Consider the following 13,839-nt stretch of genomic DNA (forward strand, 5'->3'; position numbering starts at 1 on the left):
CTATTGTTTTGTTTTTAACACCCTTTGCAGAATTTGCTGACCCCTGTTTTATCACATCAAGCTTTCCCCAAAAAGGGGTGATGTGAGGAATGCAGTCCTGTGAGATGACTTCACCAAAACACAACAGTCCAAAATGCTGGGGAGACAGGCATAAGATCCCTAACCCTGGACCTATTCCCACTGCACCTTAGTGTATTAAAGACTCCAAAACATCGTATGCAGAAGAAGCTGTTACTGTTTAACCCTCATTAGCCAAACGTCTTTGATCTACCAAACCTCCTTTTTCTCAGAATACTTCTTAATAATGCTGAGAAGCTAGCACTCTGTGGACGCCTCTGGTAAACATTAATTAGGTGGAATGAGCCTATGAGAACTGGTTTTTGGCCCATCCCTGCCTCTAATGAGCTAAGTGACCTTGGCTGAATTACACCCCCTTCAGGGCCTGCTTCCTCATTGGTTAAATGGGATCATGGTGGCTATTCTCTCTATCTAGCTTACAGGTTTTTCAGGCAGGTCACTGAGATAGGGTACATGAAAATGGTCGGGAGTAAGAGGCCTGTGGTGTCATTAGTTTTTTATTAGTTTTTCATATATGTAATTAGTAATGATAAAGTGGATAAGGCACTAGATTAAGGTCCTGAGTTCCCCTTTCTCGTCCTCACTCTGCTGTTACTGAGTGACTTTAAACAAGTTACTTCCCCCTACAGGGTCTCAGTTACCTCACACTAGGCTGAGGGCTCTAGATTGGTTAGCTCTGAAATTCCCTGATTCCATTTGGTTAGATACATGCAATTCCCCCACTTACCCAAACAATGGGTCTCTCTGTCTCACAAACCATGAAGACAGCATCTCCCTGATTTTCTTGGGATGGTGTTTGGGTTCAGCATCAGCTATGATGAGGAGATATTGACAGAGGGTTTCTGGTGGATTTCTGGTGCTGCTGACAGTGTAGGGGGCAGGGTTCAGCCTTCTGGGAATGTCTCCCTGACAATTCTCGACTTGATATCGGAGCCTTTCCCTTCTCTTCCATTGCTCAGAGGCTTTGCTGCCTAAACATGAAGTTCAGGCAGCTGGTGAACAGGTTTGAAATAAAAGATTAATGCAAAAGTAATTGTGGTTTAAAAGGTTAAAAATAATCGCAAAAACCACAATTACTTTTGCACCAACTTAATAGTAAATGTGACTCTTGAAAAAACAGGGGGACCAAATGTGGAGTAAAAGTCCCTCAACAAGCATGAGAGGAAGTGTTTCAAAAGCAGAATCCACGTAAAATTCCTCTTGGCCACTTTCTCTATCCCCCGCCACTGGCCTCCACCATTTTTCAGCTTCATCAACATCTTTGCGATCAAGGATTTACAAGCAGTTGAATAAGAGGAGCTTTGTGAAGGAGGTGAGAATCTACTGAAAAATACCCTCCTCCTTCATGAATTTAGGAAAATCCCAGAAAAACTGGACTGGGTCAAAAGGCCTACAGCATAATGAATCTGGGGCCAAATGGGAAGGGATGATTTGAGGACTGGATGCTGTTCCTTTTGGTCTCTATGTAGAAACCACCTGCCTATGACGTCATCCAGGGGACTTCCAAATTAAGGGGAGTCAGAGCATCTGCGTGGACAGAGCCCCAGAGGCCACTGAGCCCATGCCCTTCCAGTCAGCCAGTCAGTCACAAGTGTTTATGGGGGCACCTATTGAGTTGGAAGTTTTCTGGGGACATACTGAGATGGATAAAACACAATTACTGTCCTAAAGAACTTAGAATATACTAGTACATATGGATGTAACTCAATGTGTGCAGCAGGCTGAATGCTAATAGAAAAGGGGACAACTAACATGGGCTAGAAGTGATGGATGAGAATTTATAGTTCCTCTTGGAAACTATATGATTGGAAACCTCTTAAATTTTCAAATCTTCAGAAACTCCACACTTTCCCTAGGTGACCTCCACCAGTATTTAATAAATCCTTTCTCGAAGCCTTCTTTGGGTCATATTATCACCGTTGACTGTGGAAAATGCTTGACCTTCATAGGCCCAAGGATGGTCAGCCTTTGATTCCCCAGATGGAGCCCCAGCTCCATTAGCTTCCCTTTGTACAGAGGAAGAATGAGAAGAGGCTGGGGTCATGGTGTTCGGTCTTGGTTTTCCTTCCACAGTGACCAAACAGCATATCCTTCAATTCCTCAGGGTTCAGGGTCCCACTCCGGGACAGTCATGGTGGCCTGGATAGGAGGAGGGTCATCCTGGAGTATGTTCCTTTCCACACGGGGCAGCTGGTCTGGCTGGAAATGTGTCATCTGAATCAAGGTAACCCCTGCTGCCTTTTCTGTATCCTGAGCTGCACAAACACAGAACATGTTGTGAGGGTACTGGGCAGTATATTTGGTTCCCTGAGAACCACCCCCACCCACCACAAGCCTTCAAAAACTCCCTGACACAGATTTGCAGTTGAGCCCTTAGATGGACAGGAACAGGGCCAGGCCCTCAGGGCTCTGAGTCTCAGAATCTTGGCCTTCTCCACTTGCTCCCAGAAAATCTCACCCTTTCTTTGCTGGATCTGAACACCAAGGATCACCAACTTTAGGAGTATTTAAACCTGGGCATGTTGCTGTAAGAGACTTTCAGCTGGGCTGTGCACAGGATACAAATGTAGTTGGTCCCACATCTGGTCCCCTCATTCCTGTTGTCTGCTGCTGGGATCACTCATGTAAGTCACACGCCCATGGTTAGCATATGTCTTGCCATCCTTGAAAGGGCTAGTCTTTAAGCTCTGGGATGTCACTGAGACAAGTACAAAGATGATTTCCCCATTGCTTTGATAAAGAAACCAAGGCCAAGAATGGTTAAATGGCTGAGAACTTAGCACTTGTACATCCAGAAGTCCCGACATCAACTCTGACTCCACCTGGTCTTGAGGGTGTCCGGTGGGAACCAGCACTGTCCTCCCCCTCCCCCGGCCTTGGGGCAACTTAAACTTAACTCACAAGTCCTTTTACTCCGGAGTTTCCTTTGCAATAGGACAAGAGCCACAAGTGAGAACAGCACCATAGAGACTGGAGTCTGGATCCGAGAGATGTTTTTCTTTCCTGGAGAAGCACTAGAGTGGAAGTAGCAGGGGTGGGGAGGGGAAGAGCACAGGAGAAGGGAGGTTGGAGCTGGGTGGGAGACTGAAGGTCATTTGGCCTTCACCCCTCATTTTACAAGTGGGAAGCTGAGGTCCAGGTGAATTGGCCGCCCTCATTCCCGCGGTGGGTTGGTAGCAGAGCTGGGATTGTAAGCCTTCTCTTCTGGGTCCCGAGGTCTGACTCATTTTCCTGACTCCACCTCCTGTGTGCTGGCCCCCAGTGCACCGCAGTGGGAAAGAAGACTGATCGAGAGTCAGGGAACCCACCCCTGGTATTTGGCTCTGCCACAATCTTTCCCTGTGGCTTCAGCAAGTCACCTCCCCTCTCTGGAGTTTTAGTTCCTTATCTTTTTTTTAAAAAGTCCCAAAGTTTCTGTTATATTCTGTTATTCTATTGTTTAGAGCTTTGCTTGCAAACCACATGAAAATACTCAGATTCTCTTAGCAAGGACTTTGAATGAGGGAGGGCATCTGATTTTTATGTCCCTTGCCCTTCACAAAGGGAGAGAAGTGAGCAGATGGAGAGGGGCACAGAGGTCAGCTCATAGAGGGGTGTGCCAGGGGAAGGGGCAGACGTGGAGCCCCAATGGAGCAGAGGGCCTGGGGGATTACCTCTTCATGGAGGACTCTTTGCCCACGGGCCTCAGGGGTCCTGCTGTTAGGTTCTGGCTTGAAGTTGCTTGGGGATCACTGTCTCCAGCAGGGGTGTCTCCAGCAGTGCTTCCTTCTGCAGATGCCATCTCTATGCTGGTGGGCTCCAAGACCCACACACCTACCGCTGGGGTAGTTTCTTCAATAGAGCCCAGGGCTTGTGGCTTAGAAACCAGTCTTGCTTCTTGGAGGGTTTCCCACACCCATTTTTCTGAGAGCGAGGTTGATGGCCTAACGGTTTCTATGACCATCCAGTCTGCATCGAGGGCTGTTTTGGCCCTCTCCACTTCCTCTCTTGGCCTATCAGCCTCAGTAGTTGTTGTTTCTCTCCCTTCCTCACTGGCCCTATTTGCTACTGAGCTTTTGGTGCCCCGCATCCAAACACCTTCTGTAGTATTGGACATGCCTCTGATTGTCGAAGTCAGACTCTCTGGATTGGGGACTGTTGCCCAGGTAGAAGTCTCTGCCTGGCTAAATGTCCCTGCAGCTACTGTCCCAGTGGTTCCTGGGGTTTGCTTTCCCTTAGCTGAAGCTGTTCTTTTGCTGGCTCCTGGAGTCAGAGCAACTCTGTCCAATCCCGTGCTCTGCCCTTCTGTAGTCTGAGTGGTTCCTGGGGTCCAGCTGTTGGCCGCCGAAGATGCTGTTCCAAAGGCTCTACTGAAGAGCTCACCAGCAGCAGGAGTGACTCCGGGAACAGTGCTGTGAGCACCTGTGTGGACAGCAGAGGGAGACACATGGGAAGGCTACCCTGCTGCTGCAGGGTTTAGCAAAGAATGCCAGGCTGAAGGTGCTTGCTACGTGGAATGCAACCTCACTAAGTGATACAGTCTCTGGCCAATATGTTGGATAAAACAAAAATTTGGGAAAACCAGATGTATTCTCTAGCCTGTTGTAAATATTGACATTTTATGGTCGAACCTCCTTTTTTATGCACACATATTCTCTATCCAAGCTGTCCAGGACCCCTGTACTGCCCCTTCTCCCAGAGACCCACAGCCTACCATGTACCACTCTTCAGATAAGAAAAAAAGAAAAACTCCAGTGGCAGTGAAGCAGCCAGTCACAGCAGGTGGTTAGGAAAGCAACATCTGATAAGACAAGCGCACTCTTTGGTACTTGTGACTGCCTGCTCCCTAACATGCTGTCTCTCCTGTAGACTGGTCTTTCACAGCCTGGGTGCCCTTCCTTGGACTGGGTGCCTGACTCTGGATCGGTTTTCCAGAAGCTGCCTCACAGGGCGCAGACCTGGTAGCTGCCAGATGTCTGCTGACGGGCTCAGTCTTCGGAAGAGCCCAGTCCCGATTCTTCCTGTTGGTCTTATCTGCTCTGCTTGTCGGAACAAAGTGACACCATGACCCTAAGCAGCCACATTATCCAATTCACCACTGTCTTGGAACCTTTTCTAAATACATATGGCACACATTTGAGATAAATGGGTGGAATAGCTGACATGCATTCAGTTGGGAAGTTTTTACTAATATCTACCTTCCTTCTGAAGGTAGTTTCCATAGAAATGAAAGCCTTCTTCTTAAAGTGCTTGCCTTGTTCCAGCCTTTCCTCATCACACCCCTTGTGCTTAAAGCCCTCTTGGACCTCTCCACTCTCTTGCACCTTCTTCCTGGCATCCATTCCTTCAACCTTGAACCATCATCTATCAGCCCATACCTGCAGACACATTCAGTTTCATGCTGAAGAACAGCATGTTGTTTGTGTTTCCGATGCCACAACGATAGGACCCCACATCATCTGGGGACAGCTGGGACAGCCTCACCACAAACAAGCCGCTCTGCGAGAAGTCTGTTAGAGCAACACGGTCCCTGTAGCGAAGCTGAGTGTAGTGGTTGGTGGACACAATTGTGTGGCAGAGCCACGTCAGGGGGCTCAGGCGGCACCAGTACTTCCTCTGGTGCCTGTTGATGGACGACGGGGTGTAATGGCACTGGATGGTGACAGTGTCCCCAGGCTCCCCAGACACTATCCTCGGGCCTTTCAGTGCATTTGTAGCTGCAGGCAGAGAAAAAAAAGAAAGTCAGAGGAGAGGGAGTATTGAGTATAGGCACTGGGTGGGGAACTGTTACAAGCTCCACACGGCTGGAATTAGGGGGCAGGTGAGAATCAATATGGAAATGTCAGAACTTAGCCCCTGGGTCAGGAGTAGCCTTAAATATGAAATGGAGCTGTATCCAAAACCCTATCTGAGAGATGGGCACATGAGAATAATCTTAGACACGATTTAGCTAACATTTATCATGTGTCAGGTGTTCACAGACACGTCCGTCCAGAGCCTGGGTTTCTTCCAGTGCAGATGTTTAAAAAGCTGCCATCTAAGCACGGGTAAGAGGACTGAGGCAACATCTGGCAGAGGGCTGTGGTTAATTTGCATGGAATGTAAGGGAGAGATGTTAAATAGTAAGAACAGATCAGTGTGCTTTGCCCTGCAAGGAAGGGGGCCCTAAAACACAAGAATCCTGCTCTACTTGGCAGGTACGCCCCCAGACCAGTGGTTGCAAAAATGTTAACACTGAGCACTTTTTTGTAGAAACAGACACAACCAGGTGCCACCGCCAAAGCCTGGATGAGCAGAATTGTGATTACGTCTGCTTTGGCAATAGGCATAAACTATGGTTCAAACCATAGTTGAACCACAGAATGTGGCCTGATTACTGAATGACTTAAATTTGATCTGCGCGAGCTGAAACAAAGTTTATTCTTTCTCTCACTGCCTTCATACTCACTCTGTGGACTTCTCTGCCCCTTCATGAAATCTCAGGCATACTTGCACATATAGGAGCTTTCATAGTCTCTCGTGGAAACGAAAAAGGCCAGGCTAGTCTAAATTATATATCCAGTCCAATGACTAGTTGCAACTCCAGTTTCTTAACCAATCGAACCCTTTTCCTTTCTCCAAGCTGGGCTTGGAGGCCTGCGTGGAGGAGAGGAACATGTTGGAATCTCATGCTTTGCTCTACCCCTCCCTTTACTCAGAACTGCTGTTTTATGACCCTCTGGGGTTGGATATGGAGAGGAGAGAGGAGAGGTGAGTGGGACAGTAGTGATCTGCTCTTGGTGCCCTCTGGGCATGGCAGATGGCCGGAGCTGCTTCCTTCTCTTGCCTTCTAAATCTCCTTTCTACGGCTTCTGGCTGCAGTTCCCTCCTTGTAAAAACTGCTTCTCCACCTGGTGGCCTCATGTGACCCCTTCACCACACCAAGCTGGTGGCTTCTGGCCATTGGCTGGATTTTACGGGCATAGTCCCCTCTGGGTGGCCCTCTTGGTGGAGGTCCCAAACCAGCTCCTTTCTGTAGTTCCCATATTTGGTTACAGGAAGCACCTTTGTCCTGCTGTCAGGAGAAACCTGGACATATAGCAAGCTTGTTGAGTGGCTTTCTACAAGTCCCCTCTTACTTGGCTTAAAGTGGCTCCCACAGTGAGCTCTTCTACCCTCAATGGGTATGTGGCGAGCTACTGTCGGAACAGCCAGCTTTGCAATCTATCCCTAATCCTGCACAGATGGGTCAGCATCTTGCTTTAGGATGTGGTGCCTGGCATCTATCAGTCTATTCTGTCTTTGGCACCTTTGAACTCAAGAAAGTTCACTTTAATATCCTGGTCCCAGGACTGGCTACATAATTTGTGGGGCCCAGTGCAAAATAAAAATATAGGACTCCTTGTTCAGAAGTTATTAAGGATTTCACTATGGCCATAGCAGAGCGTTGAACCAAGCACCTTCTGAGTACGGGGCCCCATGTGACTGCGCAGATGGCCAGAGCTGTTTCCTTCTCTTGCTTTCCAAATCTCCTTCCTGTGGCCTCTGGCTGCAGTTTCCTCCTTGTAAGAACTGCCTCTCCTCCTGCCCATGAAGCTGGCCCTGTCTGTTGCGTATGTCTTGAGGTCTAATTATGGGAAGTGTGAAGGCCATAAATGCTATGGATGTATCAAGACTCAGTGGAGGATTAACTAAATGACACACCACCAAAGAGAAAATGAATGGCAATCAATAAAATTCAATGGCAATTTGTCATTAAAAGGCAAGAATCCTCACAACGACAAACAAGGACCATCTCAGGACAACAATGATGGTGCCCTGATAAAGTGTCCCTACCCCAGATTTCAGGAACTCTCGTGGCCTACACGTGGCACGTGCCAGGGGAGCTCTGCCCCATTAACCAGAGGATGGGGCAGTGCACTTCACAGTAGGAGGCTGATTAAGAATGCTTAATCGGGTCTTGCAATGCACATTTTTTTTTCTTGTATTAATACCAATTTTTACTGACCCTTAAGAACTAATTTGGTGGATTATTGACCGGTAGCTCTTAGTTATCTATAATTAAAGTTTGTAGAATTTTATTAGTCACCTGTATGAATTAAAGAAAGTGCCAACATTTTAGGATCAACGTACCCAGCTGGATACCTTGGAGCAAATCTTCTACCCTTTAGTGGAGGCTGCCTCTGCTCTCATTCGCCCACCATTCCCCAGCAGTTTTCTGCTGCTATGGCTTCTGACGCCTACAGTTACAGGGAGGCCAGGGACTGAGCCTGACTTGGTCTGAGAAAGTGCAAGAGGTCTGTGGTGGGACCAGGACAATAGAGGCTTCATCTGCAATGGATCTCTCCTCCTACCAGCAGAGGGGTGAGGAAGTGTGAGTGTTTCCTTGACCTAGAAGTAGGGCCTGGAAGGAAGACAGCCAGCCCACAGCCATCTGAGATGAGGGTTTCTGTATGGAGAGGCCAAAGCAGAATCTGGGCCCAGGGAGGAGATGGCCATTAGGGGCCATCTAAAGGTCCACGAAGGCACCAACAAGACTAAGGGCTAGCTCTAAAGCTCTGCCAGGCCAGAGAGCTCTAGGCCAGCCCATCACGCAGAGCTGCCTGCCTTCTGCCTCTTCTCCCTCCCGCTGCTGAGATAGGGAGAAGAGGGAGGAGGGGAAAAGAGAAGGCGGCCGCCACCCCACACTTCCTTCTTGCCTTCTTGACTGCAGGCCCTGGGTAGATGAGGGGGCGTATCTTTGGATGAAAATTAAAGTGCTGACCAAAATGCTTAACTGGACACTTAATATTATTAAATTTAGAATGTTTGAAACTTAAAAGACTTAAGTTAGGACTATTATCTATACGTCAGCAGAGAAATCATGGGCTGCCTGAGTTTTCATTCGGGGGCAGGGGAAGCCTGCTCCTACTGAAAAATTTAAAGGGGGCAGTGAGAGATTAAAATAAAGAGATGGTGTGATTATATCACAGAGAATTCCTGCTACCTTTGATTTATTAAAACTCTGATTTGTTTACAAGCTAGAAACAGTTCTTAATTTTTTTTTGGTGTTATTATAGCATTTTAATTAATTAATTCATTCATTCAAGAATTATTTGTTAAGTGTCAACTTGGGACTATGTTCTAGGTACCAGATACTCTATGCACACGTTCAGTACATTCCTCAACAGCTTCCTATTACCACCAAAGTAACATCCAGACACCACAACGAGACGACAGGGCCATTTATCACCTGAGCCTGATAGACACCGGACCAGCCTGCCAAAACCCTTAGGGCAGGGACCCTGTCTTTCCTTCATCTGTCCCTAGTAGCTGGCACCTGGTAGGCCCTCCGTAAATGTGTGCCGACTAAATAAGTAAGTGTATAGATATAATTTTAATTTACCCATCTAGTTTCTTTGTAGACTCAGAGCTCTTTAGAAGGGCAGGGTCTTCATCTTTATGTCCCTTGTACTGGGCCTGGCACTATCAAAACAGTGAATGTTCTAGAAATCATCATATCAGACATGTGCCCTCTCTATGTGCTCCTGCCTCCCTCAGCTCCCCGGGCCCAGATCTGACCACTACCTGGATCTATTGCACAGCCTTGGGTCCCAGGAGAGAAAACCAGGAATACGCCAAACTCCCGAGGGAGCACTGAATGCCACTGAGGGGCCTGCCCGGGTTTCCGCAGCCTAGAAAGCTCAGGTCTGGTCTTGCAAGCTCTGCACCTGGGCTGTGTTTGGGACTCACCTGGTAGCAGGCACAGTATGAAGAGGATGGGCATTTTCCATCCAGCCCTCTGGCTGACAACCTGCAAAAAACAATAAATGAAGACAACTGAGAGGAGGTAAGTGAGAAGTTGGGATGAGTGGCAGTGGGGCCTGGGGCGAATACCTTCTTGCTTTGGGATCTCAGTCTGTCAGGGCTGGATGGTATATATGTATGAACAAGACAGGGACTGCCCTCTCTGAGAGAAGCAGGACTCCATCCTCACAGCCCTAAGCATGCACATTTGGCTTGGGTCACTGCCACCAAGGCTAGAATATCCCCTACCCTGGCTGTCTCTGTGTTCACAAGAGGCAAAACACCCTCTGTAAAATTCCAACCTCCAAACCCACTTGCCAGCGTGGAGCTCTGAACTGGGGGAGCATTGTTTAGTGGAAAGACTACATGCTGGAAGTCTAAACCTTAGCCGGCACTGTGGGTCCTTGGAAAGGTTCCTCTGTGTCGGGGATTGGCTTCGTCTCCAGGGAAAAGGGAGAATCCATATGGGCTCCTTGCACAACATCAATGAGATGGGGTTAGAAGTGCTGATGGTCTGCCTGGTCCAGAGCAGACCTGTCTCCTCTCCTCACCCCTGCATTTTTGCAGAATAGATTCCTTCGAGAGAAAGTTTCTGTTTCCACTGTAGTACGCAGGTCAGTAACAAGGAATTAAAAATGAACTCTTAGCCCAAGTAGCTGTCTGCTTGAGGGTCCTATTCTGTTTCTTCTCCACAACTTCTGGAAAGCCCTCCCTGCCCCCTGGTTAACGCGCTCTTCCCCCTGCTATGGTCTCTTCCACTGGCCTGGGGAGCAGCTTGAGGACAGGGCTATGTGTCTCATGTGTCATCTTCGGGCTCTGAAGCAGGATCCAGCACAGTGTGGGGGAGCGCGCCTGGCTATTGTGAACAAGACCCAACCACTCTTTTAATAGACATCATGTTGATCACCACTCAATGACCTTTTATTCCTGCTGATGAAGAAAGACAGAAACTGTACATTATACTTCTTTTATATTCTCCATTGGGTTTTCATAGATGCTTTTTGATTGATTAAAAATCTGTTCTTTGAATCTATCTACTGCCTGAAACCAAAAGGCGAGCTAAAATAGCCACTGTTTCCTCCTTCCTACTCTAACACATAGGTCTCTAATGTTATAAACATTAGGCGCTGACAGTCTTCCCACGGGCAGGAGCACCTTGTCCCCCTCCCCCAAGTGAGCCACAGGCCACTGGCCAGCCTGGGACACGGGCTAAAGGAGGAGAAAAGGGAAAGGGGGTAGTGGGAAGGAGGCAGAGGAAGTTGGAGAGGGGAGAGGAACGGAAGGGGGAGAGGTGGAAGAAAGGAGAAGCAGCTTGGCTTTGTCTGGCCATCTCCACCAAAGCCTTGCTGCTCTATCCAGATAGAGCCCCGAGACTGGTCAGATTTGGAAAAGTCTACGGGCTCCTCACGCTTCCTTCTGTGCCCTCCCCTCAGCAACAGCCCTGCTGTGGGCACTGCCATGGCAGCCTTAGGCCTTCCCTGCCTCTCAGAGCTTCTGGCTTCCTGCCCTCATCTGAAGGTTCTCCCCAGGTGTGCCTGCACCTAATTCTTCGTTTGATTAGTATTCACCAAGTACAGGCTAATTCTGAGGCTGGCATCCAGGCACCTAGGCTAGTTTTTCTGAAGAGCTAAGTGCTGACATAGCATGTGTTGAGGCCAAAGTCTTTGCACGGCATGGCCCGGTTCTTCTGAAGTCCAGTGGGGCAGCCGTCCCTCCGCCTCGGAGGGGCAATGAGGAAGCACAGAGTGTGAGATAAAATGTCTCCAGAGAGTTATCAGCCTTGATTGGAGGCTGCAGGATAACATTCAGTAGGATTTCTCCAAATCGCCCATCCTGCCAATGACCTTTAGAAAGTCATTCTCCAGGACTCAGGGAGCCTTCCTAGCTCGTAGCCTGGGGCCACAGGCTCAGTTATAGTGCAGAGCATTTTGGGGGATGAGGGCCACATCAGGGAGCTGTCTTTTCCCTTAGTCCTGTTGGGAAGGGCCTCTACCTCAACTTCAGCACAGGCTGGGGTATGACTCCCCAAATCCCTAATGCCCCTCTGAGCCCCACATCTCTCCTATCCCCCACCCCTGGGGCAGAAGACAAGAAGGGACGGAGCCATGTGGTGAAGGCTGACAAGCACAGAACCAAGACCCAGGAGGTTCTGCCTTGCCTGTGGCTGATGGAATGACCTTGAGCTATGCTCTTTCCTCTCCATTACAACAGAAGAGCTTTGACTGTGTGATTTCCACATTTCTTTCTCTTTCTAGCATTTGTTGGTTCTAAATTACTCAGGGGCCTCTAAAAAATCATGCACTCTCATGGGAGGGAGAGTAGGGGTGAGCAGAAGAGTAAGGAGGTCGTCGGGAGATACTGTGACCTGAACTCCAGAATCTTCCCTGGCCACCGGGAGGGAGCCCACAGGCGCTGGGAAGGGCACTTGACAGCTGCTGCTGTAACCCACCAGCCACATTCCACTTTCAGAGTCAAGACCCCAACCTCTGACGAGAAAGCTCATCTCACCTTTTGTTCTCCGGGCTTAGCTAAGACTTCTCCTTCCATCTCAGTCTAGAAATAAAGTCCACTTGGACTTCTTTTGCTCTCTTTGAGATGCTAGTGGTTGGACGTCTTCTAGTTTCTTCTCTTCAAAGCTGGACCCCGAGAAGGCAGTGTCGGTGTGTTGGAAAGCTGCTGGAGTCCGCTCCGGAAGAATGCAGCTCAAGGCCAAGCTCTGCATTCACCTCTCCACAACTGGCATCAGGTCACTTCACCCTAGGCCTTGGGTTTTGTTTCTTGGGTTTGTTTCTTTTCGAGTCCGCTCCCTTGTTGGTCTTACTGTTGTTTATTCCTGCAGAATCTTTCCAGGGATGGTGCCAGTCACTTCAAGAAAAACACAGCAATTTACACCCTTCTACCTCTCATTACCCACCCAGTGCAGGGTCCCAGACTTTCCAGGATGCCCCAGGTCTCTCCCAGATAAATGATGCAACAACCTGGGCAGAAGAAGAAATTCAGAAGAGGAATTCCCCTGTCAGGCTGGCAGCTGGTGCCTTCTAGCGGACCTGGTAACTTCAACTCTCACGCAGAGGCAGTCTGGGTCACTGACTCCAGTTCAACTGCATGCCCGGTTGTTACCACTTCATGCCCTGGACAAACCGTAAATGAGATGATCTCCATGGAAAGATAATACTGAGTGTGGCTTATCCAGATGGATGACACACTTCAAAAAATACCCCAATATTTCCCTTTGGGAAATATTTCATGGTGTGTGCTTTCCTTGTCAAAGATGTGATTTGCCTACTTCTGCTGATTTTAAACTGACATTAAAATGGCTGGCACAGCCCAAGCAATCAACATTGAAGGGGCTCTAGGGGGTGGAGGTGCTGTGGACTATATATACTTAAGGACTCTCACCAGCACCTTCGATAGGCAATGGAGCTCCCTTGGGTCCATTAGAAAGGACACGTCCTCCTTAAGAAAAAATAAATTCAGTTGCTACATTGTTGCACAATTTGAATAACCGTACGTGGCAGCATGTATTCTCTATATGCATTCCTCCTTCCAGGTTTGAGGACAGGTTAGGGGTAGGAATTGAGTCACTGACAGCAAGAGGAGAGGAAAAGAAGCAAGCCCACAGATGCCCAGGCTGGGACAAGGCAGTCTTTTGCACGTGTGTGTGCCAGTGATCGTGTGCACAGCTGTGCGTGCAGCTATCCCAGGACGTGGTCAGGAGCTCCAATCCTGCAGCTCAATATCTACACAGACACCTATAGCCTCCCATATATGTTAGAACACAACTGCAACATGAATGACATCTCCTTCTCTGGGGCATGCTTGAGCAGCGCACAACCCAAAGAATGGTACACGGTGGCCCTGCCTTTGGAGGCTACCCCTACAACAAAACTGTATACCGCTGTGCAGGCGGTAGAAAGGGTTAATGTCTGGCTAGATTCTCTGCTCCCAGCTTCCCAGGGAGCAGGCTAGCTTTGTGGTTAATCACACAGACTTTGGAGTCAGGCTCCCTCCAAGTTT

At 48.6% G+C, this 13,839-nt stretch overlaps 1 protein-coding gene across 1 annotated transcript; it reads right to left on the bottom strand.

The window, feature by feature from the left end:
- Window positions 1-2,178: 2,178 nt before the first annotated feature.
- FCAMR (Fc alpha and mu receptor) lies at window positions 2,179-12,369 on the bottom strand (the record flags this gene model as incomplete). Its single annotated transcript, XM_081025344.1, has 6 exons — window positions 2,179-2,333; window positions 2,980-3,092; window positions 3,732-4,479; window positions 5,436-5,774; window positions 9,769-9,829; window positions 12,331-12,369. The coding sequence occupies 6 exons, from the start codon at window positions 12,367-12,369 to the stop codon at window positions 2,179-2,181; spliced, it is 1,455 nt and encodes a 484-aa protein (XP_080881470.1).
- Between the last annotated feature and the right edge of the window lie 1,470 nt (window positions 12,370-13,839).

The sequence above is a fragment of the Rhinolophus hipposideros genome, assembly GCF_964194185.1.
Source record: "Rhinolophus hipposideros genome assembly, chromosome: 19".
Lineage (NCBI taxonomy): Eukaryota > Metazoa > Chordata > Mammalia > Chiroptera > Rhinolophidae > Rhinolophus > Rhinolophus hipposideros.